Raw genomic sequence first — 27,510 nt, forward strand, 5'->3', positions numbered from 1 at the left:
CATGTAGTCAGGACCTTCGTTTGCCAGTGTCAAAAAGATTACATTTGCCCAGGGAGTGTTTATTGTTATTGGCTCTCTGAATTAAGAAGTCCAGAACACAGCTGGAAGGACAAGAGGCTTTCGTCTCTCACCACTGCTGTGTAATTATGAGTGCTTCATCCTCTCCTGTTGTACAGTTTTTCTCCCCAAAGCAAACTCTGCCACTGGGTGGTTTTGGGTTCACAACCTTGACTTGTTTTTTTTTTGGTTGTTGTTGTTGTTTAGTAGTAAGATATACATTTTGTTTTATTACTTACCATTTGAATAATTTTTAAATGCGTCATTCATTGGCATTAGTGCATTCCCACAACCGTCACCATCAGCTGCTTGCAGAACTTGAACACCCAAACCAGAACTCTGTATCCATTAGATACTAACTTCCCATGCTCCCTAGTCACCCTGCTAACTGCGATTTAACTTTCTTTCCCTGTGAACTACTAAGGTACCTCACATAAGTCAGATCATAAAATGTTTGTCCTTTTGAGTCTGACCAGGTGTACTACTACCTTTAGGGACCCTCTCTGTGCACATTCTTCCATCCCCTAGCTCCATTTGAATAACTAAACCTGAAAGAAAACTCTCATTGGCTTGAGTAGTGTGCTCGCTTTCAGACCAGGAGGAAGATGGGCGCTGTGATTCACTGGGCTTGGCCACCCTAGACTCTACCCCAGTTCTGTGTGTGAACACCTTCTCATGGAGTCAAGTGTTCCCTAACTAAAACAGTACCCACGTCACTCTCGTCAGTGTCTTGCTCTGCTTTGTTCTCTTCTTTTCTTCTCAAGCACACATCATTGTCTCTTACTTAGGTTACTTTTTTGTTTGTTTGTGAAAAGGAAACTTACTCTTTCCCAGGCTTGTCTCTAACTCCCAGACTCAAGTGGCCCTGCGTCAGCCTCCCAGAAGCTGGGTCTGCAGACATGTCACTGATTTTCTCTTAGACTATAAGACTGATATCATCAGAGGCCTTCTGTGTCTCACTCACTCCATGTCTAGAACAATGACTGGGACATATTAGGAACTCAGCACATATTTTTAATTAATTGATTAGAAATTGGGCTGAAGATAACTATTCAGTATTTGCTGGTAAATGTGAGTAAAAAGTAATTATTCTTCCATCTCCCTAGTAAAAATAAAGAACTAGAAATTGAGAGGAACTGAACTTGACTTTATGAACACAGTGGTTAAAATTTTTGCCCAAATAGCAAGGAAACTAAGTTTTTAAAAGATGAATAATGGAGAAAACTTAATCTTGCATAATGGATGCATAAGCAGAGTCCTGAAATTGTAGTAGAACAAGCATTTTCTAAAATTCCTCTCTATTTATGGTCATTTGTGCTTAAACTATAAATGTAAGTATATAAACCATCAGGTGTATGCACATATACCATACTTTTGCTGATTAACAAATCTACTAGCAAAGTAGATGGTATTGTCCTTTCAGAATTGCCCTTAGCAAATATGCTGCCTGCATCGACATCACTCAGATCCTGTCATTATAGCCACCTCAGCTCTCTTCCTCTACTTATAAGACAAAGCAGAGCAAGGGACAGACTGATCTGAAGACAAGAAAAAATAGGCAGAGTGGCCACTTACTTATGCTTCCTGATATTGCTTTCCATCTTTTGCCTTCCTTAGTTTACTTTCCTCATGACCCCAAACTTAGCCACTGTGACACTTCTTCCAAGGTACTCTGTCCACCCCCTCAAAATGACTACTTTCCTATCCCCTCCTGCACCCAGGCACACCTCACCTCTAAATCCAGTTAGAATCCCTATTCCCTAAGAGGAAAGCAAATCACATTGCCCAGGAATGCTCCCCTGTCCCCACCAGCTGACAACCTCACAAGCTTCTCTAGGTGCCCTAATCCCTTAGGGAAAGACTTTCTTCTTACTGCCTGTCTTAGCTTTTTTTCTTAATACCTGTCTGAACCAGAAAATAAGTTCCCGGTGGGATCTTCTCGGTATTATTCCTGGAAGGTTAAACAGGGAAACCTTTAACCAAAAGTTTCTCAAGCATCCCCTACCCCCACATTCAGCTCTTAGGAAGTGGAAAAGACAGATACAGAATAATTAATAATTTGGCTTAAATCATAATATCACCCTCTCCCTTTTGTTCATAATAGTTGAGCATTTATTCTTCACTGATAGAGGCTTAATGGTGGTCATGCATTTTAGGAACTGCATATCAAATTAACTACTAAATTCTACTTTTCACTTGTGCTTTATCTGACTATTCATTACTCTTGTGCTGAGATTAGCAGCTCTCAATTTAAGAGGAAGCTGAAACTGCTATTCTGTACTGTGGGATTAATATATATTGTTAGAATATCATGGTTTTAAAAGAAAAAAACTGAAATGTTGGCATTTCCTGCTTAATCTGTGGGAACTCTTGGTCTTCTTAACTTCTGGAAACTTGCATGCTTTGAAATCACTTATCTTTATGCTATACATGGTCAGGAAACCTAATATCACTACCCTTGAAATTTAAAAAGGCAAGTCAGATTCTTTAGATTTGGGAACAAGCTTGGAAATAAATGTTCTGTCAGTTTTTCCCACACCGGGTGTAACCACGCTTACTGGTTGGGTAACGGTGCAGGTTTATTGCCCGCAGCTCGGTTCAGCCTCTCTCTTACTGAGCTGCTGCAGTGCACGGTTGCCGGTCTCCTCTTTTCCAAGATAGACAGCCCAGCCAGAAGTCTACACAGTGAGGCTCAACAAAATGTTGACTTCTTTTCCTGGGTCTGATAAACCTAGGGAACTTTGGTGTGTCAGATTTATTTTATAGTTTATATAGTTTCATGCTTTTGCAATTTCTTAGACTTCTAAAATGTATTATTTCTTTTCTAGGACAATGAAGGTCAAACAGCTCTTCATTATGGTAAGATAATTCAAAATTATTTAAGAACCATATATGAATATTTTCTCTGTTTATCTCAACTTTGTTAAACTTATGTAGTGTTTACAAAAGTACATGGCAGTTACAGCAGAGCTATGACAACCTTTGGTTATTAATCTATTTATTAAATTAATAACCTATAAAGTTGGAGATGTATTAAAATTCTTATGGACACAATCATAGTAAATTATATGTTTCTATACTGCCATCAAAAACAGAAGCTACTCCAACCCCCTATCAAAAATTCATTATTTCATTCCCGGTTCTACTAGTGACAGCTAAGAGGCAAAGTATTATCACTGTAGAATCTAGTTTCTCTCCTGTAAGAAATTATTAAAGTAGCTCCTGATTAGCCTAGCCAGGTAATCTTTACTTCAGTAATCTATAGAGTAAAAGTAATCCATAAGAAATAATACTATAGGCCAAGTGCAGTGGCACACACCTGTAATCCCAGCTACTAGGGAAGCAGAGGCGGGAGGATCCAAGTTCAAGGGCAGCCTGGGCAACTTGGACCATGTCTCAAAATAAAATTTAAATAAGGGCTGAGCGGGGCTGGGGGTGCTGTGGCTCAGTGGTAGAGCCCTTTCCTACCACACATGAGGCACTGGGTTCTATCCTCAACACCACATAAAAATAAATAAATAAAATAAAGGTATTATGTCCATCTACAACTAAAAAAAAAAATTTTTTTAAAGGAGGGCTGGGGGTATGGTTCAACAATAGTGTACTTGCCTAGCATGTGCAAGGCCCTAGGTTTGTTCCTCAGTACCTCAGAAAAAAGAAGGAAAGAAGTAAAGAAAGATGGCTCTTAGAGACTGTTAGTTAAATTCAGTGAAATACAAGAGATTATTTTATAAATTAAAAAGTACGAGTGAATACAACTGAAAGATTCTGTTTGGATGTAAGTATAATTGACTAAAATACAGCCATCAATATTTAATCCAGGGGATAGGGACATAACTCAGTAATAGAGCATTTTCTTAGTATGCATGAGGTCCTGAGTTCAATCCCCAGCACTGCAAAATAAATTAATTAATTAACCAGATTAAGGATCAACCACCTTCAGATATTTTAGGAAGGAATACTTTAGGCCACTTGGGCAATCTTGGCATCCTAGATTGCCATTTAGTAGCAAGTGGTCCAGATGCTCTTGGATACCTTTGTCTACTCTTTAGGGATTATTTGGATATTAGGAACCTCACTGAATTATCTAGAAGTCTAAACCTTTGGACTAGCTATTACACTACCCACATAAATCAGCTGTATAATGAAGATTGAAATGTCAATATATATCTGCCCAAACTCACACATGAATTAGCCAGTATAACCTTGAGTACTAGAGCAGGAAAAAAGAAAATTGTGAGTCAGTCTCACTGTCGAACATAGATATAAAAATTTTCAGGAAAACATTAGCAAATGAAATTCATCATTGTATTTTGAAAAGAAAGGTATTATAATCAAGTTGGATTTATCCCAGAAATTCAAGGATGATATAACATTTAAAACTTTATTAATGAAATTTTCCACATTTGCAAATTAGGTGAAAAACCACATGGTGGAATCAACTGCAGAAAAAGCTTTTAAGGAAATTCAGCCCACATTCTAAGAAGGAGTATAGAAAAATGCTTGAGATCTTGTGCTTTTAGCCAGACTTTGCATTCAGATTCTGGTTCTACTATTGACTTTGACAGATTATTTAACTTGTACTTTGGTTTATACATGATGAAATAGAGATAATAACTTTAGAGATTTGTTATGAGAATATAATAAACTAATCCATGCAAAGTGCTTAAACAATGTCTGATCCCTAGTATGTATCCAATAAATGTTAGCTGATTTTATTTCTTATGCTAAAAGCCCCTAATTCATTAGAAGTGTATAATTTTATTTTATTTATAATATTAATATATATGCACATATGTGTGATTTGTATATGTGTACGTAAAAATAAATACCACCAGCAAAAAAGGTTCGATGAAAGAGTTACATACAAGAAGTGTTTTTTCTGTGTATCACTAGAATCAATCTACTTTAAATCTGATACTGATTCTGATTAGTTGAGATGGTAAACCCTAGGGGACAAAAAAAAAAAAAAACTTTTAAAAAAGCCCTGAAAGAATCATTAAAAAATAGTACATTAACAAAGTACTAATTTATTTAACATAAAAGCAAAGTAGTAAAGGAAGAGTAGAGGAACCAAAAAGACATAATACTTCTAGAAAGCAAAATGGGAAATGGGAGATGTTAATTCAACTATAATTAATAATAACAACTCAATCAAAAGGCTAAAGGTCATGATCCAGCTTCGTGTTGTCTATGGGAGACTTTCTTTAGATTCAGTGATTCAAGGGCTGGGGCTGTAGCTCAGTGGTAGAGCACTTGCCTAGCATGTGTGAGGCACTGGATTCAATCCTCAGCACCACATAAAAATAAATAAAGGTGTTGTGTCCATCTACACCAAAAAAAAAAAAAGATTCAAAAGTAAAATGTAGAAAAAGAGGTGTCATGTGAATAGAAGCCACAACAAGTAAGAGGAAGTAGGTGGTGTAACCAGGTGACAGAAGATGGCAGAGTAGAGGAAAGCTGCATTCCAAGCTGTGCCGTTGCATGGACCCAAAGCAGCAGGTGTACAGCTTCTCAGTAATGTGGGTAAAAGAGGGATTTCACTAAAATTTAATATTGGACAATGAAAGCAGCTTAGGGACTCAGAAATGGGTACAATAAACAAAGAAGAAAGAAAACATCACAGCAAACCCAGTGGCCCCATACGTGTCACCAGTACTTCTTCACCATGGGCAGAGGGAGGGGGATCTCAATCTTGGTAAGGAAAAAACTGAGATAAAAAGTGCTGCTTAGGGGCCAGGGTTGTGGCTCAATAATAGAGCGCTTGCCTAGCATGCGTGAGGCACAGAGGCACCATATAAAAATAAACAAAATAAAGGTAAAAAATATATATATATATATATATATATATATATATACTGCTTAACCTTAGGTGACCCAGAGGCTGCATCATGCACTGGTGCGTGAAAAGCACACTCTGTATCTCAATTGGCTGTGGAGAGCTGAGAGGGGGCCATCTTGGGATGAGCATGTTGCTTCAGTGACTATGGGACCTGGGAGATCAGGAAAAAACAAAAATAATAAACAAAAACACACAGGCACAATATCCCCTGCAAGCAAATATGGCCTGCCCAAATTGAATCAGGAAGATATGGAAAACATAAACACACCAATTTTTTTTTTTTGGATAAAAGGAATTGAACCCAGGAGTATTTAACCACTGAGCCACATCTCTAGCCCTTTTTTAAAATTTTGAGACAGGGTCTCACTAAGTTGCTGAAGCTGGCTTTGAATTTATGATCCTTTTGCCTCAGCCTCCCACGCTTCTGGGATTACAGACTTGTGACACCACACCTGGGTAAACACACCAGTATCAAGTAATGAAATTGAAACAGCAATTTAAAGTCTTCCAAAAAGGAAAAGCCCAGGACCTGATGGATTCTCAGCTGAGTTCTACCAGACCTTTACAGAAGAGCAAACACCAGTCTTTCTCAAATTATTCCATGATTTTGGAAAAGAGGGAACATTCCCAAATACTTTTTATGAAGCCAGTATAACCCTGATGCCAAAACCAGACAAAGAGGCATCAAGGAAATAAAACTACATACCAGTATCCCTAATGAACATATGCAACAATCTTTAATAAAATATTAGCAAATCACATTCAAAAACACATCAAGGGGCTGAGGTTGTGGCTCAGCAGTAGAGTGCTCGCCTGGCATGTGCAAGGCCCTGGGTTCGATCCTCAGCACCACATAAAAGTGAATAAATAAAGGTATTGTGTCCAACTGCAACTAAAAAATAAATATATAAACACACACATTCACACACATCAAAAAGATAATACACCATGATCAAGTGCTCTCATTCCGGGGATGTAAGGTTGGTTTACCATGCATAGACCAATAAATGTAATTCAGAAATCATATGATCATCTCAATAGATGCAGAAAAGTTTTTTTAACAATTTTTTTATATTTATTTATTTTTAGTTGTAGCTGGACACAATACTTTTTTAATTTTATTTATTTATATGTGGTGCTGAGGATCAAACCCAGGGCCTCACACGTGAGAGGCAAGCACTGTACCGCTGAGTCACAACCCCAGCCCCCAGAAAAGTCTTTTGATAAAATTCAACACCATTGATAGTAAAAATGCTGGAGAAGCTAGTGATTTAAGGAATTTACCTCAACATTGTAAAGGCCAGTTATGCAAACCCTGACCCTAACATTATACTGAATGGAGAAAAACTAAAAGCAATTTCCTCTAAGTTCAGGAACAAGACAAGGCTGCCACTCTCACCACTCCTATTTAATTTAGCCCTCAAAACATTCACCAGAGCAATCAGACAAGAAAAGGAAATCAAAGGAATTATAAATAGGAAAAAAAGAAGTCAAACTCTCTCTGTTGGCTGACAATATAATCCTATATCTAAAAGACCCAAAAATCTCCACCAGAAGACTTCTAATTAATTTAGCAAAGTAGCAAGATACAGAATCAACATCCATAAATCAATAGCTTTCCTATAATCCAACAGTGATTCAACCAAGGAAGAAATCAGGAAACTGTCCCATTCACAGTAAACTCAAAAAATTTTTTTTAAATACTTGGGAATTAATCTGACCAAGGAGGCAAAAAGAGCTTTTTAATGAAAATTCTAGAACACTAAAGAAAGAAATTGAAGAAGACCTTAGAAAATGGAAAGAACATCCCATGTTCCTGGATAGGCAGAATATTGTCAAAATGGCCATACTACCAAAAGCAATATTCAGATTCAATGCAAAAATCCCCATCAAAATACCAATGTCATTCTCCACAGAATTAGAAAAAACAATTTTTAAATTCATTTGGAAGAACAAAGGCCCAGAATAGCCAAAGCAATACTAAGCAAGAAAAGCAAAGCAGGAGATATCACAATACCTGATCTTAAATTACATACAGAGCTGTAGAAACTAAACAGCATGGTATTGGCATCAAAACAGACATAGACACCAGTGGAATAGACCAGAAGACACAGAGACAAATACACATACCTGTAGGCATCTGATATTTAACAAAGATGCCAAAAATACATATCTTGGAGGAAAAAAACAAACTTTAACAAATGCTGCTGGGAAAACTGAATACCTATATGTAGAAAAATGAAATTAGACTCCTATCTCTCACCCTACACAAAACTCAAATCAAAATGGATTAAAGACTTAGGAATTAGACCAGAAACTTTACAACTACTAGAAGAAAACATAGGGTCAACACTTCATCATATAGGTGCTGGCACTGGCTTCTTTAACAAGACCCCTAAACACAAGAAGTAAAACCAAGAATCAATGAGTGGGATGCCATCAAACTGAAAACCTTCTGCACAGCAAAGGAAACGATTAAGAGTGTGAAGAGAGAGCCTAAAAAGTGGGAGAAGCTCTTGGCCAGCTACTCCTCCAATAGGGGATTATCCAGAATATACACAGAACTCAAAAACAACAACAACAAAATCCCCAATCAATAGCAAAAGAACTAAATAAAAACTTCTCAAAGGAAGAAATACAATAAATGGCCAACAAATATGTAAAAAAATGTTCAACATCTCTAGCAATCAGCAAAATGCAAATCAAAACTGCTCTAAGATTTCAAGAAATGGTTTCTTAACAAAACACAAAAAAAGCATACCCTATAATTTAAATTATGCAATTCGACTACATTAAAATTTAAACTTCTATAAAACCAAATATAGTTTAAGCCAAGCAAAAATAAAAGCTACAAACTGAGATTCTCAAAGATATTTAAATGCAAATTACCCACACAGGATTAGTACTCAGAATAAACAAAGAACATCTACCCAATCAATAACAAAGAAATGCAATAGAAAAATAGATCAAAAATATGAATAGTTGTTTCACAAATGAGGAGAGCTAGATAGCCCACAAACAACAAGAAAAGATGCTAATGTCACTAGTTATAGTAAAGAACTGTGAATAGCCCTAGATTGTACTCTACTGACTTATAAACTTATAAACAAATTAGTCTGACACAGTTTTATGGTTGATGGCAAAAGACACAAAATTCTTGCATCAGACACAAAAGACTGTGATATATAGCACAGAAAGCAGCATGAACTTCTTGTTTTTGTCATTTACTCTTGCCCCCACAGGAGCAGTACAAGAGACACAGGTAGACTGCACACATAGTGTGTCATAATTTAGGCATCCTAATCTCAGGGAACTCCAGTCTTTTCTGATGAGCTTCAAGCAAACCTACACAACTTATATCCTGAAGAATATATTTTTTGTATTCTGGACAATAAATAAACCTATGCTTCACTCTAGAAGAAAACACTATCTCTGTTGTGCAAAGCTGTTCACTACATACAGATATCCTTGAAAAGAGTCTGGAACAAAATCAGTCAGTAGCTCCGCCCATAAGACATGCAGAAATGTGGGAGACTGTTGGAAAATTGTTGCCTAACAATTACCAAGAAAATTCAGATTAAAATATTTAGGTATAGTTTCACACTGTATTATACAGGTCAGTTGGCAACACGTAAACATCCAAATATTAGAATTGGGATATGGAGCAACAAGAACTCTCATAGATTGCTGATGAGAGTGTCAACTATTACAGCTACTTTGAGATCACTTTGGCAAGATCTAGTAAAGTTTAAGGTACATACCTTACAACCCAGCAGTTCAACTTCTAGATATTTACCCTAGTAAAACTCCCAAACATGTAAATAATGAAGCATGATTTAAAACATTTATTGCAGCATTATTTGCAGTAGCCTAATTTGTTAGTCTCTATCTTCCTCTATTCAGTGTGCTTGAAATATTTGTTACTTCAGATTATATACATATGTTATCAAAAGCTATTGAAAGAACGGTTTAAAATGTGCAGATACAAAACAGTATAATCTGTAAGCATCTGTGAACAAATAGCTATAAAGTATTTATTATTTTCTCCATTTTATAAGTGAGAAAACCAAAACTCTCAGGTTAATTAACTTGCCTAGAAGAACCAGAAATTCACCCCATGTCTCTAGATTCACTAGGAAATGAGTACCTTCCAGACCACTCACATCTCATTCCTTAAATCTGTTTCTGTGGCATTTCAGTTATGTGGCTTCTCCAGCATCACTGAGAGCTGGCTGCTCTAAATCCTAATTTTTGACCCAGAAATAAACATTTTTAGTCATCTCTACAACTGTGATGGCAATTTGGGATAATCATGCATAGGCTCAATAGCCACAGAGTCGAAAAAGAAAAGGAAAAGTTTTTCACAGTGACTATGAAGCCTTCAGCACAACATTCAGGACTACCCCTTTTTCCTGGTGCTTGCTTCAAGAAGTCAACTTTCTTTTGCTCCAAAATATTTGCTGTAAGTCTGGAGTTCACTGCTCTGCTTATTAGGAAGACTACCCCTGCCATAGCACCCACATGCTCTGCTGAAGCAGTTCTTATTTCCATTCCTCCTTCCTTCTTCCATTCATTCATTCAGACATTCGTTAGTGCCTTCTTATGGCACTGCCATGTTTTCCCTTTATTTCTCCCTTCTAGAAACTGTAGCAATAGCTAAACCAGACTGTGCCCTTGAGAATCTAGATGAGTCATTCTGTCATTCCAGTTAACCATTAGAGGTAAATGCCTTTATGGATGTGGGAATGTGTCCATTTAAGTTTGATGTATGTAAAATGCACTTATAGGTTGCAAAGGGGTAGGGATTTTTTTTAAAAAAAACTTTCCCACTAGCTTCAAAATAAGTTATATTTTCTCTTGTGGTTATCTGGAAAAATCTCTAAGATAATGCTATTGAGTGAAAGGATTTAGAACAGTATATATAGTATGCTACCATGAAAAAATATATATATATTTACATATAAAAATGTGAACGTATATATATATATATATATATATATATATATATATATATATATATACTAGTAAGTACATAAGATATTAGATACACAGAAAGCTAATAACGTTGTTTACCTAAAAGCAAGAGGAGCTGTGAAGCCGGGTGCGGTGGCCCATACCTGTAATCCCATCACCTGTAATCTGATGCAGGAGGATTGAGAGTTCAAAGCCAGCCTCAGCAATTTAACGAGACCCTAAGCAACTCAGTGAGAACCTGTCTCTAAATAAAATACAGAAAAGGGCTGAGAATGTGTCTCAGTGGTTAGGTATCCCTGGGTTTAATACCTAGTACCCAAAAAAAAAAAAAACTTTGAAGCTTCAGCAACAGAGTAAACTTTTTCTTGTAAATACTTCTGTAGCTTCTGGTTTTAGAACATATGCATATGCTACATGTTTAAAATTTAATTAAATATCATAGGCTTTCTTAATACTGTTACTACACTTAACCTCCGTAATTATATTTAATTCAGCAGATATTTATTGAGTTCCTATTTACTAGGTAAAATATACCAAACATCCTTTTTAAAAAATATTTTTAGTATATGGACATGATATTTTTATTTTTTATTTATCTATTTTTATGAGGTGCTGAGGATTGAACCCAGTGCCTCAGACGTGTGAGGCAGGCACTCTACCACTGAGCTATAGCCCCAGCCCCCCAAGATAAGAAATGCCCCCAGATTTCTTCACCTCCCACCCAATAAAAAAGAATTTAGTAACCATAATGGTAAGAGTGTGAGCTAATATTATAGCTGGGAAAGCTCTGAACTTCTGTTTTAATGCCTGTCCAGCCTGGAAATAAGCCCTCCTTAAACAGGAATAATGTGGATTTGGAACTGAGACCCTGCACATGAGCCAGGACCTTCAAAGGGCTAGATCCTCAGCTTTAAAAAAAAAAAAAAAAGAGAGAGAGAGAGACTGGGGCTGTGGCTCAGCGGTAGAGCGCTTGCCTAGCACACGCGTGGCCCTGGGTTCAATCCTCAGCACCACATAAAAATAAGTAAATCAAAAAAGGTATTGTGTCCAACTACAACCAAAATATAAATATCTAAAAAAAGAAGAAAGAAAAGGGATGCAGGGTCAGATGGGATTTGATTAGAAAAAAATGGCCCACCCGTACAAAGAAGGAAGATAAAAATTATTGCTTCAGACCATTGTCTGGGTGGGAATAAAAACACCCAGTTCACACAATTTGGGATTCAACTTTATGCTCTTTGATTTTTGAGAAATCTTTAGATTAAGAAATTAACATAGCTGGGCAAAGCTGTAATCCCAGCAGAACAGATGCTGAAGGGAGAAGGATCACAAGTTCAAGAGCAACCTGGAAAACTTAGCAAGACCGTATCTCAAAAGGAAAAGGACTGGGGAAGAGCTACAATACCACAATAGCAAAAGCAACCCTGCAATCAATCCTCAGTCAAAAAAAAGAAAGAAATTGACATAATGAATGTACTGATCCTGTTTATTCCCACCCACCCCACCCCAGGACCTGACAGACAAGTCATCGGTCTTACATAATGAAGCCTTGATGAGAATAAGCACACAATCCAGGATTATAAAATACGTTTGGGTGAATGTCAGCAGACATGGTAAATCAGAGGATTAGACTTTGAGGAACTCAGTAAAATTATTGATTAGAAATTAAAAGAATAAGTCTGTATAAAATCAAGGAATCAATAAGGACAAGATATTTCAAAAAAAAGAACAGGAAGAATTGAAAGATGATCAAACAGAATTTGAATAAATGACAAAATGGAAATTTTACAGTGTGTAAGTTAAAGTAGTGTATTGGCACAGTTTTATTTATTTATTTATTTTTATTTAAGATAGAAATGTAACAGACACTTAGAATGGCATGAGAAAATTCAGCATTTTTAATAGGCATTCTGGAAGGAGAGAATTAATATATAACTGTATAGTTACTGATAATTTCTAGAATTGATAAAACATTGGAATTTTCAGATTCAGGAATCATGAGAACTGATCACAATAATCTGAAGTATTCATCTAGTGGAATACCACACAGTGTTAAGAATGAACAATAATCACATGCAGGAATCTCAGACACACTGTTGTTCTCAGGATGCAGGACACAAAAGAGCAAATACAGTATGTTTCCCATTTACACAGAGGTCAAAATACAGGAAAAACTCACCACTAGCTTTAATAGGCATGATACTGACTACTTGAAGAAGTGGGCAGGTAGCACTAGAGGGAGTTATCAGAGAACTGGTGCTTCTGAGATTCCAAAAATGATCTGGAGAAGTTCTTCTTAAGAAATTTTATATATGTGACTTTGGTACTCTTCTGTATTTAATACTCTACTAAAAAGTTTATACAACTTTCCATTACTGAAACGCAAAATACCTTAGAATCACAACCTTACAGAGGAAAATTTTATTTTGACTCACAGTTTCGGAGGTTTCAGTTTACAGTCAGCTGCCTCCATTGTTTCTGTGCCTGTGGTGAAGCAGTGCAATAGGGCATGGAAGGGCAGAGCTGCTCCCCTGTGGCAACCAGGAAGCATTGAGAGAGAGCAAGGAAGGGGCTGAACACACCCTGCAGAGAGCTGCTTCCTCCGCCTGAGCCCCACCTCCTATAGTTTCCACCACCTCCCAATAATGCTGTCAAATTATAATCCATCAGTGGGTTAATCCTCGGATAAAATTAGAGTCCAATTGATCACTTTCCAAAATCTTCACTGCTGAACATTGCTGCTTTGGTCACCACACATTCAACACATGAGCCTTTGGGGGACATTCTATACACAACCTATAACACACACACTCAAAAGTCCAGACCTAGACAGAGATATTGGGGTGGTAGTGTTACTGTTTCTAGGCTATTAATCTTTTCAACAAATGCCCAAACTTAGGTATTGTTCTCTCCCACTTTCAGTTGTAAAACCAAATGCCAGAGAGTTGATATTACCTTAATAGAGTAATACAAGTTGTGGGTGACAGAACTAAGGCACTTGTCAAGTCTTTTGATCCATCTCCTCTTTTCATAAGTTCACAAATAATCATAATCATGAATTCTTTTAAAATACACATTATTTTATGGAAGATAATTTTATTTATTTATTTATTTACTTGCTGGGCTCTTCCTTATAATTTGTCACCTTGGTCAGTGAGTCAAGATTTTACTTGTGAGTAAACACATATCAGTATCTCTGTCCATCTGTGGGCATTTTCTTATTTCTGTTCATTGAGAAGCTAAATATTAATGAAAATTGTCCTTAATTCCAGAATCTTGTCCAAAATTGATCTGCTGAAACAATCCCTATTTTCATCTCTTAGATTATATTGGACATTGTGGGGAAAAAAAAACACCATATATAGTATCATCAAAAAATTAAGCACTAAAATAATATCTTTAGGGGTTTGTGACATTACATATATATATAAACAAGAATATTTTGACAACTTGGGAATGTTTCCTAAAAATTAAGTTTAATCATTTAGAGTGATGTGTGTGTGTGTGTGTGTGTGTGTGTGTTAGGAATTAAACCCAGGGACACTTTACCACAGAGCCACATCCCCAGCCCTTTTTATTTTTTATTTTGAAACAGGGTCTCCCTGCATTGTTTAGTGGCTATGTTGCTGAGGCTGGCTTTGAACTTGCAATCCTCCTGCCTTCCAAGTTGCTAGGATTACAGTCGTAATCCTACAACTAGTGCACCTGGCTAGAGTGATTGATTTTTTATTTATTTTTCTGTATTATGTCACTAGACTTTTGCCAGTTCTAAGGTAGTCAGTCTTATATGTAATGCTAATTACCATTTATTAAGCTCCTATTATATGTCAGGGAATCTGCTGGGCATATTTTATTCATTTAATCACTTAATATTATTTAACTCTTTTTATTTAGTAGGTGCTCAATAGCTATTTGTCGATTTTATTTTATTTTAGGGCCCTTAACCTACTCCTGGAACTTTCATAAAACTATAAGTATGGTTAAATCCAGCAAGTGCAGACAGTATTGGGGAGTCTTTGGGGGCTTAGCTATTATTTTTTATGAATTACGGTTGAGCTTGACAGCTGTCCTTGTGTTGACAGCTCTTCTGATTATAGCAGTTGTCAAACTCCATCCTTAAGCAGGTTGTAAATCCTGGCTTCTTCCGATTAAAACTGGGTCAGAGCCAATCACAGGTTAACTGGAGGCCAGTATTCTCCTACTGTATGTCCTTACTAGTTCATTCCAAGTGGTCTTGGTGTGGCAGCATATTTAAACCCTTATTGACCTATATTTTACCTGAGTGTTTTGAATCTTCAGATATTGGTCCTCTTGTTATTTTGTGATTAAACATGGGCCTTGCTGAAGAGTATATTGGTGTAAGTGTGGTCTTCCTTATAAATGGCCTGTTAGCCTTCCCCTCCTCTTCCTCCACTGGGAATACTAATATCATTGCATCTGTGACTCCCGGGGGAAATCAAGGCTTTTCCTTGCACGTGTGGTCATGTGATTGCAAAGTGGGCAGGCTTTGTATCCTCATGAGCCCTGGGTCTTCCACGTAAAGCACCATCTGTTCTCTTCCTTCCACACTGTTACAGGGCAGTGGGAGGAGGCTTTAGAGAGAAAATAAATAAAATAAAAAAGAAAGAAATTCATCATCAAAACCCTGAGGATTAATGGAGTCAGAAGGCTCACTGCTCTGAATGAAAATTCATCTTCACCTGTGCCAGTGTCAGGGCTGCCTCTGTGGCACTTGACAAATAGAGGTTCCCAGGGTACCATAAATTCAGCAATGGTTCTAGTCCCTGTAGACTTGCTCAAGCTTTTCTGAGATGGGCTCACAACTGTTTTTGTATTTCCCAGCTCATTGTGGGCACCAATACACCCGCTCATTAATTTGGTAAAGTGTTAGCACTCTGTTCTCCTCATCCCTCTCACCCCTTTGCCTTTGTTTTGAGGGAACAGGCAACTTATCCATTTCTGAAAGACAACTCTATTTTGTGACTTGTGCCTCCGTGAAGACACCATAGGCAGGGAAATCAATTACCTAATGAATTTTGAGTAGATTCTCAGTTCTCAGCACTGCGCTGGATAGAGAGGAGACTAAGAAGGAGCACAGACTCAAGTTGCCCACCATATAATTGGGGATATACCTACAGTTTTCAACAGCTGTTTGTTGGGCACCTGTGTGTGCTTGCCACAGGGACTGCAGATACCCTCCTCATATCCTAGTAAGAGTCACCTCCGTGGCTTGAAAGGCAGGACCCCTGTTCTTTTAAGTTAGAAGGTCTCTTTTTCTCTCTATACAACTTCCTGATAGTTTATGGTCTCCTGTGAGTCCGTCTTTGCATAAATCCTGGGTTCTTGTTAATAAAATTCCTTTTATATGGATATCATATCCCTTGCTCTGACTACTTTTTTGTGACTCTTAAATCCCAAATTTAAAACCTCTCTTTACAGTTAGACTTGAGTTAAAATTCCAGGGGGCACTTTCTTAGCTGGTTGACTATAGTCCTCTAGATATGGAACTAAAAATTTTTAAACTTTGTTCCTGGGTCAGAACCCATAGATTATACATATCTCATTGCCAGAAAGATGACTTCATCGTACAGAATGTGTGAAATTAATATCCCTTTGTCTGAGATGTTTATCCTTAGTACCTTTAGCCATAGCACACACTTGTGTGTGGGGTTAGATCTGAACTAAGTGTGATCTGATAGATCACATTCGTTATTATCCTGAAATACTGGGAAGTTTGAACATTCCAATTTGGGGGGCTGGGAAGTACTGGGGATTTAAACTAGGGGCACTTTACCACTAGACTATATCCCTAGCCCTTTCTGTTTTTTACTTTAAGACAGGGTCTCATTAAGTTGTTTAGGGCCTCACTAGGTTTCTGTGGCTGGCTTTGAACTTCCATTACTCCTATCTCAGCCTCCCAAGCCACTGGGATTACAGACATGCACCATTGCACGCTGCTGAACCTTGCAATTTTAAGACTTAACCAAGTGTTCCTCTCAGTGCATTGAGACTGATAGCTTTGATATAAAGGTTAAGTGATTATTGCTCATAGTCTAGATGTTATGTAGCTGCTTCTGTACAAATAAATGCCTTCTCTCACAGCTGCTTGATACCAGGCAGTGTATCTGTAACTTCCTTTGTTGTATAAGAAACTGTCTTCCATTTGAATCTAATTTGGACTTCAAACTTCCCTACCTTTGCAGTGCGCATGTCTCTGCCACAGTCCTTATTCATTTTCTGTGCTAGAGTTGGCTATTTACATATTAAGTTCTCAAGAGCAGGAATCTTACCTTGACAGGACTGGTCAGTCTGTGCCCATTAAAATGACCATAGAATCAAGCTCCATTCCCCCTACTTCCTTCCCTTTAAAAAAACAAACCAAAAAAAAAAATGTTGTGTTTCTATTTCTGTGTGATGCATCACGTACAAAATGACAAATAAAATGTATATGATTATTTAAGATGCAGTTTTTAAAAGTATACCCCCCACCTAGCTTAAGATATAGAACATCGCCAAAAATATATTAAGGCTTTGTGTTCCTCTGCAGTCCCACAGCCCTCCCCAGAGATTACTTCCATCCCAAATTTATGCTAGTGATTTCCTTTACAGTTTCACTCCATATTTGTATGTTTGAGCAGTAGGGTTTAGTCTTGTCTATATTTAAATTTTTTGTTTGAATAGAGTCATGCCAAGTGCATTCCTCTGACTTGCTTTCTTTGCTTCAGCATTGTTATAGAGCTAAGACCAGGTCGTGTTTTCAGTGTTATGTGGGATTTTGCTGTGCAAGTGACAGTGTTTTATTTTTACTGTTACTATCAGTGAATATTTGTATTGTTTATATTTGAGGTCTATTAGGAACAGTGCTGCTGTGTCCATTCTTAGAAATAGCTCCTGGAGAACACACGCAGCATTCCTAAATGCACGGAACCAGCAGTGGAATTCTGGGGTGCAGGTGTGTGTGTTTAGGCTTGTCCTGTAGTCAGATTGTGTACGAAGCTCCTCTCAGACACCTAAAGGAGAGTGTCCCCTTTTCTCATCTTGCTCAATGCTTGGTATTGTCAAAGCTTTTAATTTTCACAAATCTCACGAATATAAAGTGATATCTTGGTTTTAGGTTCCATTTCTCTGATCACACACGTCGGTGCTCATCTTTTCATGTTTAGTGCCACGTGTTTCATCTTGTGTGAAATGCCAGTTTTTGCCTTGAGTCCAGTGGTCTCAGCCCCATGAAATTATTAGACCTTTGTTTCCTCACTAGTCTGTGATACCAGCTTTGTCATACATCAATTTTCCATGTGTGTGAAAAAGAATAGATGGCTCTGTTCCCACCTTTTGGCCTGTCTGTCCATCCTGGGGCATACTGTCTTTATAGTAAGTCTTGATGTCTACAGGCCCCTTTCCCCTTCTTATGCCTTGGACTTAGTGACACACACTGGTGCTGTTAGCTAGTTGTTTGTTTTTGTTTTTTAATTTCACGGTTTGATTACTAGGCCAGTTTACTTTTCTTTCTCATTTAAAATGTTAAAGCTTAAGTTAGTTATGCACTTAACCTCCATTCAAAGACAAAACATTTTCTTTGACACAATACTTACAGCCTTCTGGTCTATATACCTGTCATTATACTGAATATAAATGACAGTAAAATAGATACTTACACACTGTATTTTTTACTCTTTGCCTTCACCCATTCCTAAAGAATAGGGAAGGACTGGGGATGTAATTCAATGGTAGAGGACTTGCCTGACTTGCATGAGGCTCTGGCTTCCGTCCCCTGAACCACAGCAAAAAGATCACAGTTAAAACGTCTCATTATTTAAAACATATTTGTGTGTGTGTGTGTTTCTAGGCAACCAAAAAAAAAAAATTTGATCTTCCTAAGACTTGAAGATCCAGCGCCAGGCCACATTCTCACTGTGAGGCCCGATCATCCTCCAGCCCCTAGAAAGGTGCTCACTGGGCAATGTCCTCGTTGCTCAGTGCTTGCCGTTCCTGCCAGGGTGGGATAGTTTGGCCCACGGTAAACTCGCTTCCATATTTGTCATTTCCCTCTCAGCTGCTGCCTGTGAGTTTGTGGATATCGTGGAGCTGCTGCTGCAGTCCGGCGCTGATCCCACTCTCCGTGACCAAGACGGCTGTCTGCCAGAAGAGGTGACAGGCTGCAAAGCCGTTTCCTTGGTGCTGCAGCGGCACATGGCTAGCAAAGCTTAATCAGAACACTGGAAAACCACAGTCCATAATAGGATAGTGCTTCAGGGATGAAAGAAAACTGCAAAAATAAGATTTCTTTTACCACTCATCTTTGGTATGTATTGGCTAATAAAATCAGTTCTGAGGAACTGGGATTTTGAAGTCTCAGCAGTTCATTCCACATTCATACATTCTGGAAAGTGCAGTTTTGGTGATGAACATGTATACTGTGCATAATATAATACAATTCTGCCGAACATGCTCTGAAATCTATCACTGCTCTAGAGGGTGGGGAGAAGAGGAGACAGATCATATTTCACAATATTAAACACAGCTTTTCTTTTAAAAAACATACAGAAGCAAAATGTGCCCAACAGCACTGCCCTGACAATTAGAGAAAGTTTCATGAAATCCTGATGTGGGGATCTCGTAGCCTTTTGACAGCTGGTCTGAACAGGTACTGAAATCTCTATTCTCATGGTAGACAGAATTGGGAGGATGAGAAAGAAGTGGGGGACTGAGAAGAATAAGCCAAAGAGAGGATAGAACTTTCTCATGTGAAGGATGTCGAAGTCAGAACAAAATCCAAAGGCTCTAAAAACCTCAAAATCTTGGGAATTTTAGAATAAAATTTAGCAACTTCACTCTAGGACTGAAATAGATTCTGGAGAATGCATCCTCAAAATCACCTTGCCAAAATGAGAGAGAAATTTTCCTAGGGCTCTTTTAATGGGCTATAGTATCCCTGTTGTATGCAACAATAGTCTGTAAGAGGCTTAGGCCTGAACTGCTGGGACCACTTAGGTCTAATTTGTTATTGGTGAAGTTATTTCTGGATTCCAGAAGAGCTTCTGTTTTGTGTTAAAAACATAAATCAGTGTTCCACACATTTTTACTTAAAGGACCAACAAAGCGCACCACAGTTGAAATTGGCTTCCCACCTTTTCCCCTTTAATCCATAAGAATTTGCATCTGAAGAATTCCTTGATGTTCTTTTTATTTAAGGAAAGTAAACAATAAGAAATGAGTTAAAATGCAAATATAGGTTGGGGTTGTGGCTCAGTGGCAGAGCACTTGCCTCATACAGGTGAGGTCCTCAATACCACATAAAAATCAATAAACAAAATAAAATATTGTGTCCATGTACAACTAAAAAAAATCTTTTTAAATAAAAAAGATGCAAATATAACCATTTAAAAGATATTTTTCTAACAAATGTTCCAGTTAAGATAATAATAAACTTTCTCAATAGAGCCCCCAACAGTGGGTGAGATTTTCATTAAGCTTGAGCTAACCTGTCCCAGAACAAACTCCCTCCAAAACAGAAATGAAGAGAATTAACACTACTTGCTTTTTTGTTTTTTTATCCTGACTTTTTTATTGTCTGAGGTGCAAAGCAAAACCACTCACCAAGACTGCTCATTTTTTAAATAATTTCCTATTATCTGTGGAAGCGATGTGCATATTAGTGCATACTGAGGTGCGATTCTGGTCAAGTGTTTTCTTATTATCTGTTTTTTCACCGCAGTCCTAGCTACATTGCAACCTCCTGTTTAGCTAAACTATTTGATGTTCCACATTAATCAACTCTGTTTTCAGAAACTTTATACATTAGTTATAGTGACCAAGATGTTGCATACAGTTTTTAACTAAGTTCACTTTGTAAATTTTTAGGACATCAGCAAATCAAAAAGTATTTATTCATTTCAAATTTACAGAGTACTCATCTGAGCAAGAAACTATCCAGTAACTCCTTTCTTCGTCTACTTGTCTTTTGCAATTTGATCTTGAGATTTCTTAAACAAGTTTTTTTGTTTCCCATTTTCCCATATTTTAAACTAAATTAAAAAAATTTTTTTTTCCTTTTGTTGTACTGGGTAATTGAACCCAGAGGTGCTCTACCACTGAGCTACATCACGAGCCTTTTTTTTTTTTTTTTTTTTTTTTTTTTTGAGACAAGGTCTTGCTTAGTTGCCCAGGCTGGTCTCAGCCTCCCAGTTGACTGGGATTACAGATGTGTATCACCACACCTGGCTTAGATTATTTTTAAGTATAGAGTATAACTTGTTTTTTACTAATTTTGTTTTAAAGACTTCAAATTAATGTTCTAAGCTATGACTAAAAACACCATCACCTTAACATTTTTAGAAGTGCATAAGTCAATTTCAGGTCTGGGGGTGTAGCTCTGGATGTGGGAGACCACTTGCCTAGCATGTACGAGGGCCTGGGTTTAATTCCCAGTACTGCAAATAAATTAAAGTGAATTTCCAAAATCTCCATTATATTTTGTCACCAGTATCTGAATTTTTGAAAACCTTACTATCGTACAATAATTTGTAGATCATGCCCAATACCTCATGAAGATTTCATCCATAAACATCAGAGATCACTGGATCTCAGTTTCTTTTCATTCCCTTTAAATTAATAAATTATTATGCTGGTGCATCACACATTAGCCAGCTCCTAAGTTGATTGCCAAAAGCTGCAGTAGATCCTACCAAGCCAAGAGTAGTGTCTTGAAACAAAAAGCCAGCTGACTTCCCCGGATGCAGGTGAAACATGTTTTCATGAAATTCAGCAGGGTAAAACCAGTAGATACTTTAATTTAGTGTAGGCTTGGTTCTGCTTTGCATAATTGTTTTTTCCTGGAGGGATTAAGTATGCTCAAGCCAATTAGTATTACAAAATATCATAGAAAACCTTTTTCTGAAGGTCCGTTTTGAGTTATACGTCAACAAGAACCTCAAAATAATTGTCAGCTTTTTAAATTTTTAATGTTTACTGTGATTGGAATACAGTTTCTTTTATCCTTGGCTCATACTCTTGATTTGATATTTTTAGTGCAAAAGAGCAGTTCAAAAACTGAGCTGCATTCTCTACAGGAAACTGTCTGCTTGGAGGATTCCTAAAGTGATGGGTACTAAAGACGAGGGCTATAGTTCTGCTGGCAGCGGCTGGCCTGTGTGCAAACCGCCTTTCTACTCAGCCTCATTCTCAGTTCTGCGGTTCTTCTGTTACCTGTCCTGACAGCCACCTGTGTAGATCTGTGTCTGTTCATGGAAACATACTTAGCTTCATTTTCTCATGTCTTAAAAAAAAGAAAGAAAGAAAATAAAAAGGAGATTTATTGCCTTTTCTTTTTTTCTTCCTTTTCTTTCCTGAAGGTATTGTTATCAGAACATCACTGATGACTCTTGGTATTTAATGTTTATTCATGATTGTCATTTATCTTGCCCTCTACCCTCTAATCTCAGAAGCCCTAGTTGCCTTCATAGTAGTCTTGAAGCACACTATAGTGAAAAAGAAGGAATAGAAATAAAATCACATAAGCAAATATCAAAGACGAGGCAAACTATGTGGCTCACTTCATCTTGCTGGAGTCTTTTTTGCGGTGCTGGGGACCAAGCTGGAGCCTTGCACAGGCAAGCGCCCTGCTGCTGAGCTGCACCCTAGCCCAGCTTCGGTCGCCTCCTGACTTGCTGCTCTTAACTTAAAGAGTTACAGACTTTGAAAAACTGAACTCCTCCCTTAAAACAGTGTTGTACCTGGAGTTTTGAGGAGTTCACAGATCTCCTGAAGCCTGTCCACAGACATCACAAGTGTCTGTAGGGCTCATTCAGAGTCCCTTTTCCTGTTCCTTGTCACAGCATTTTAAGAATGAGAAGCCTTTTGTTGACTAAACCAAATTTCATACTTTTAAATGTGTCTGCCACCACAATACATGTTGTATTTCTATGCCTGTATTATCACTAATCAGTCACTACATCGGGTTCTTGGAAGTGGCACTGGCCAAGAAGTTGGACGCTGAACTAATTCTGTTGCACAGCAGAAATGAGCCCGTATGTTTAATTCTGTTGACTAGTAATGCCTTATCATGTGTTTTAAAATTTTTGACTTTTCAGGATACTTTCACGGGCATCATTTAATCTCTCATCCCTCCACAGTTGCCCTGTCACATAGCAGGTGTTATCAGGGCTGCTCATGTGAGGAGTCAGAGACACACATGTCGCACACAGATTAAGTTGCCCAGGACCACAGAGTTGATAATAAAGCCACACTAGGGCCAAGTCTACTCAATCCCAGTCCTTCCTGGTGGACCACAAAACTTCCCCAAGTTTTCAAGCGCTTCTTTCATTCAACCCACAGATATTTCTTGGGACTTAACTAAGAGATCATTATTGCTCTAAGCCAGTGGACTCTCTTTCCCATTAGCATGAGTGTTTAGAATTAACTAATTATGTTTCAAAATACTGCATACAATATCTTGAAAAGCCTCAGAAAATCATGAATTACCAATCAAAAACTAACTTAATCTTTAAACTTTGTCTCTAATAAGGATGTGAGGAGTCAGCTGGCTGCATCCCCTTCTCTGTTATGCTTGTGAGGTTAAAGGGAACAACCAAAGAACAATATCTGGAATTGTATCTTTATATCTCTTTTTGCTGTGTCAGCATTTTCCAGCTAACAGGTGGCTATAATCTAGTGAACCTTTTTATTAGATAGGTATTTCTTAGCTTCCTGCCTAGTTTAGCTACTGGGCCATGGGTTATTATTCCACATACAGGACGTCATCCCTGAGATTAATGGACGAGGCCTGTGGCTGTGGCAGAGCTGCGCTTGGGTTGCAGAAAGGTTTAGTCTCCAGGCAAACAAATGCCTCAGTTGAACATGAAGACTTACACACCTTTATTTTTTTTTTTTAAGAAGGAACATGAAGGCTTTTACCAAACGTCAATCCTTAAAAAATCCCCTATACACTAAACAGGTATGTAACCCTCCAGCTCCAGTTTAGTAATGAAAATACTAAGTTGAAATATTTATGAATAAATTCCAAATCCTGAGTCATAGGGTGAGGATTGGATCAAGTGTTTTCATAGTAGTTATAACACTACATTTGATCAATTCTGAGATGGAGATTTTCACATTAACATATTCAACATTTTTACAGAGAATAGCACGTCACAGTTAAATCAGCAGTGTTTTGGGTATTTGGGTTCTTAGTGACACATAACTAATATATCTTATAATCAGTGATATCTTTTTTACTATTTATAGCTGTAGATGGACACAATACCTTTATTTTATTTATTTTTACGTAGTGCTGAGAATCAAACCCAGTGTCTCACACGTGCCAGGAAAGTGTATCTACCACTGAGCGTCAAACCCAGCCCCAATCAGTGATATCTTAGCTTCAATTAAATAAGAGCAGTTAAACTTACTTTTATATAGGAATTTATACACAAGTATCTTAATTGAGCCTCAGGATAATTGTAAAAGTAGAAATAATTGTTATTTTTGTCTCTTTTACAAATGAGGAAATTGAAGCCCAGAACTTGTCTAGGGTCATACAACTAAAATCAGTACAACACTCAATATTTTTATAGGCTTTATCATATATAAAACATTGCAATATACATTATTTTATTTACTCAGATCTTGATAACAAGTACAAAAGTTTTCCTTGAACCATGTTATCAGGGTAAGCAAAAGCAGCCACCTTCAGAGGAGCAATGTCAGGCCTCTTCTGGGATTTTATGTACAATCACTGGGCTTTCTCTTTATAACGTAAACCTTAATGCAGTCTTTTGTAATTGAGTAACTTGAAAATTTATTGTGATATTATTTTAACATTTAGAAGGTAAATTCAGTTGATGGACACTTTGCACAATAGATTCTTTTGAAGTACACATACGTGCACACACACAGGATAGAAACTACCTGTGGCTTTCATGGAGTACATATGTAGACCACAAATGTATTGAGCATCTGTATTTCTACAAAGATTCACAGTTCCTGCAGCAAAAAGATTGGGTCAAAGTATAGAGAATATCAGACTCCGGCGGGAAAAAACGTCCTTGTTACACTTATTAGCTAACATTTATTATGCGCCAAGTATGATCCATTTTTTAAATGTGCAGTAATTGGTATTACACTAAAGAACTGAACTGGGAATGCTATTTAACCTGATCTTTATTCACTTATCCTTAGAAAATTCTTGTCACGCTCCTCCCTGAAAAGCAGAACTTAATGGCAAGATCCTTGTGCAGATCAACATAGTTATTAGGTGTTGATGGCTTCCTTCCTTCTCCCTTAGCATTTTTTTATTTTTATATGCTAATTCTTCAAAATTTCCTTTCCTATATTTTCTTATTTCACTTTCTCTTGGCACAATTGCAAAGTAGTTATTTTTCTTTGTGTTTTACTCTCCTCTTTGGGGATGCACATGCCGAGTCATTTCTGAGGGCAGTATTCCTTCCTCCAGCAAAGCTTCCTGGCCCCAAATTGGGGTATTCACAAGTTATATGCTGGTTTATATTCAGAACAGAATCTTCCTTGGTGGTTTTCTTCATACATGTCAGAGTAAACATGTGTTAGCAATAGAGGTAGAAAACCAGACGGAAGACAGGAGGGGCTGCTCCTCAACATGCTTTTCCTTCATGGTAGAACTCTGGGCCTTCCGTGTGGGTTTGTCTTCTAGATGGAAAAATGACCATTTGAACCTATAACCACTGAATGCAGTAGCTGAACATGTGGGAGTCTGAAGGCATTAAGGAGCGCAGAGATGACTTGCAATGGGCAGCAGCAACAAATTCATCACCTACACTGCAAGCAGGATTTATTTTCGCTCTCACTTGTATAGCAATCCTGATTTCCATTTTAATATTTAGAAGGTAAGTTTAGTTGATGGACACTTTGTGTAATAAAAGGCTCTTTTAAAAGTACGTGCACACACACGCACACAGGATAGAGTGTTCAGCCAGTGCCCATGGCTCTCATGGAGTACATTTGTGGAGCACAAAGCTTAGTCCTGGATATGTTTATAGCACTTTAGCTCTGTTTGTGAGTTTGGAACCCTTCCAATAAAAGAAGAGAAAGACATATATTATTGTTTATAATCTGCTTTATTCCGCCAAACCTTGACTGAACAGACTTGTGGATTGCTGTTTAAATCCCTCAGTGCCTTTAACTACCGATACAGAAAGTGGTTAATGTGCATTCTGTACGAAGCTTGGCGTCCACTCCAGGAAATCACTTTAATTGAGAAGCATTAAATGTTAAAATGATTTTTTTTAAAAGCCAGCACATATATTGACTATAAAAGTCCTGGCCCACCATAATATAGTTTCTTGTTTATCGTATGATTCCAGCCTGGTAAGCTTTAAGCCCTGCAGTTGACAGGTGTCGAAAAAGTGACTTTAATTCCCTAGGTCACTATCTGCAGGCAGCCACCCATCAGCTGGCCAGTGACCAGGCAGCCTTGAAGGACTCCACTTAGGAGGAGGGGAGGAAGCTGTCAACTTTATGGATATTTGTTTTTCTGCAATAATAAACTAGTCCCAGGTGACTAAAATATGAGATTTAACCCCAAAGTCCTTGCCTGGGCTTTCCATTGCTGTGCAGAAGCCATCTGTTGAAACCTATTTACCATTTTAATAGCCTTTAAAAAAAAAAAAAGTCCTGCTTATTTCCAACTGCAAGTGTGTGCCAGTACCTCTTTTTTTTTTGGGGGGGGGGCTATATTTTATCTTTCATGAAGTAGTTTCCAGCTTTACCCAAATCCCCATGCCTCTCCCAACCACAGAAGATCCTAGACCAGATTTGGTAAGCAAGAGGAAGATAAGAAGGGAGGGGAGACAGAAATAGGAAAGACATGGAGTGAAACTGACTGAACTTTCCCGTGTACATATATAAATGCACCACCATGGATCTCCATATCCATGTACAGCCACAAGACTGGGATTCTAATTAGAGTAAGATGTACTCCGTGTTTGTATAAATATGTCAAAATATATTCTACTGTCATGTACAACTAAAAAGAACAAATAAAAAATTTTAAAAAAGAAAAGTCTTTTAAACCTGCCTCTAGAAACAACTCAACCTCTATCAGCTCTGGCTGGTCCAGCAGCCCACTGAGCAGTCCAGAGGTCAGTCAGGGGAGTCCCATGGAGACCTTATCTCCTAGGAGTCCCTTCCATGGTACCGTTCTTAACCATATCAATGTTTTGAAAATGGGGAAATGTGTATCCTGTCAGGTACAGTCTATAGCTTGTCCCATTAATCACAAAGTTAAAAAACAGTTTGCACACTGTATCTGAATTGAATTCTTGTATTTGGGGAGATGGCCAAAGGAAAAACCACCAAGAGGAAAGCATTCTAAAGGACAATCCTGACATCTCATTGGCAGAAATAAGAAAATGAAGGAAAAGGTCCTAAAGAGGCAACTGTTACATGCAAAATCCCACAAGTGCTTTCTCTAAAATGACGTGATATACTCTTCCTAGGGCAGGGGCCAATCATTTTAAAAAATCTTTACTTAATAGTTCAGATGGTTTATTTTTATGACTCCTTTTAGAAGGATGATAAAAATTTCCCTCTTCCTAATGATTTGGCCCCATTTGATAAACATTGGTTTTCCCCTCCTAACTCAGGATTTCTGCAACAGCAATAAC

At 37.7% G+C, this 27,510-nt stretch overlaps 1 protein-coding gene across 2 annotated transcripts in view; it reads left to right on the forward strand.

Annotated features, from left to right (window-relative positions):
• Positions 1-19,215, forward strand: part of Acbd6 (acyl-CoA binding domain containing 6) — a 153,180-nt gene extending 133,965 nt beyond the window's left edge. Inside the window, exons 8-9 of one of the 2 annotated variants that reach the window (XR_009225494.1) lie at positions 2,886-2,916; positions 18,927-19,033. Coding sequence is in view for 1 of the 2 variants with exons in the window: in XM_046430192.2 (XP_046286148.1) it covers positions 2,886-2,916; positions 18,927-19,081 (186 nt within the window). In the remaining variant the exon portion in view is untranslated. Of the gene's footprint in view, positions 1-2,885; positions 2,917-18,926 lie in introns of both variants that reach the window. The other variant, XM_046430192.2, reaches the window with a different exon arrangement.
• The last annotated feature ends 8,295 nt before the right edge of the window (positions 19,216-27,510 follow it).

The sequence above is a fragment of the Marmota monax genome, unplaced genomic scaffold, assembly GCF_021218885.2.
Source record: "Marmota monax isolate L192 unplaced genomic scaffold, Marmota_monax_Labrador192_F-V1.1 WCK01_AAM20220418_F8-fsc00055, whole genome shotgun sequence".
NCBI classification, from domain to species: Eukaryota; Metazoa; Chordata; class Mammalia; order Rodentia; family Sciuridae; genus Marmota; species Marmota monax.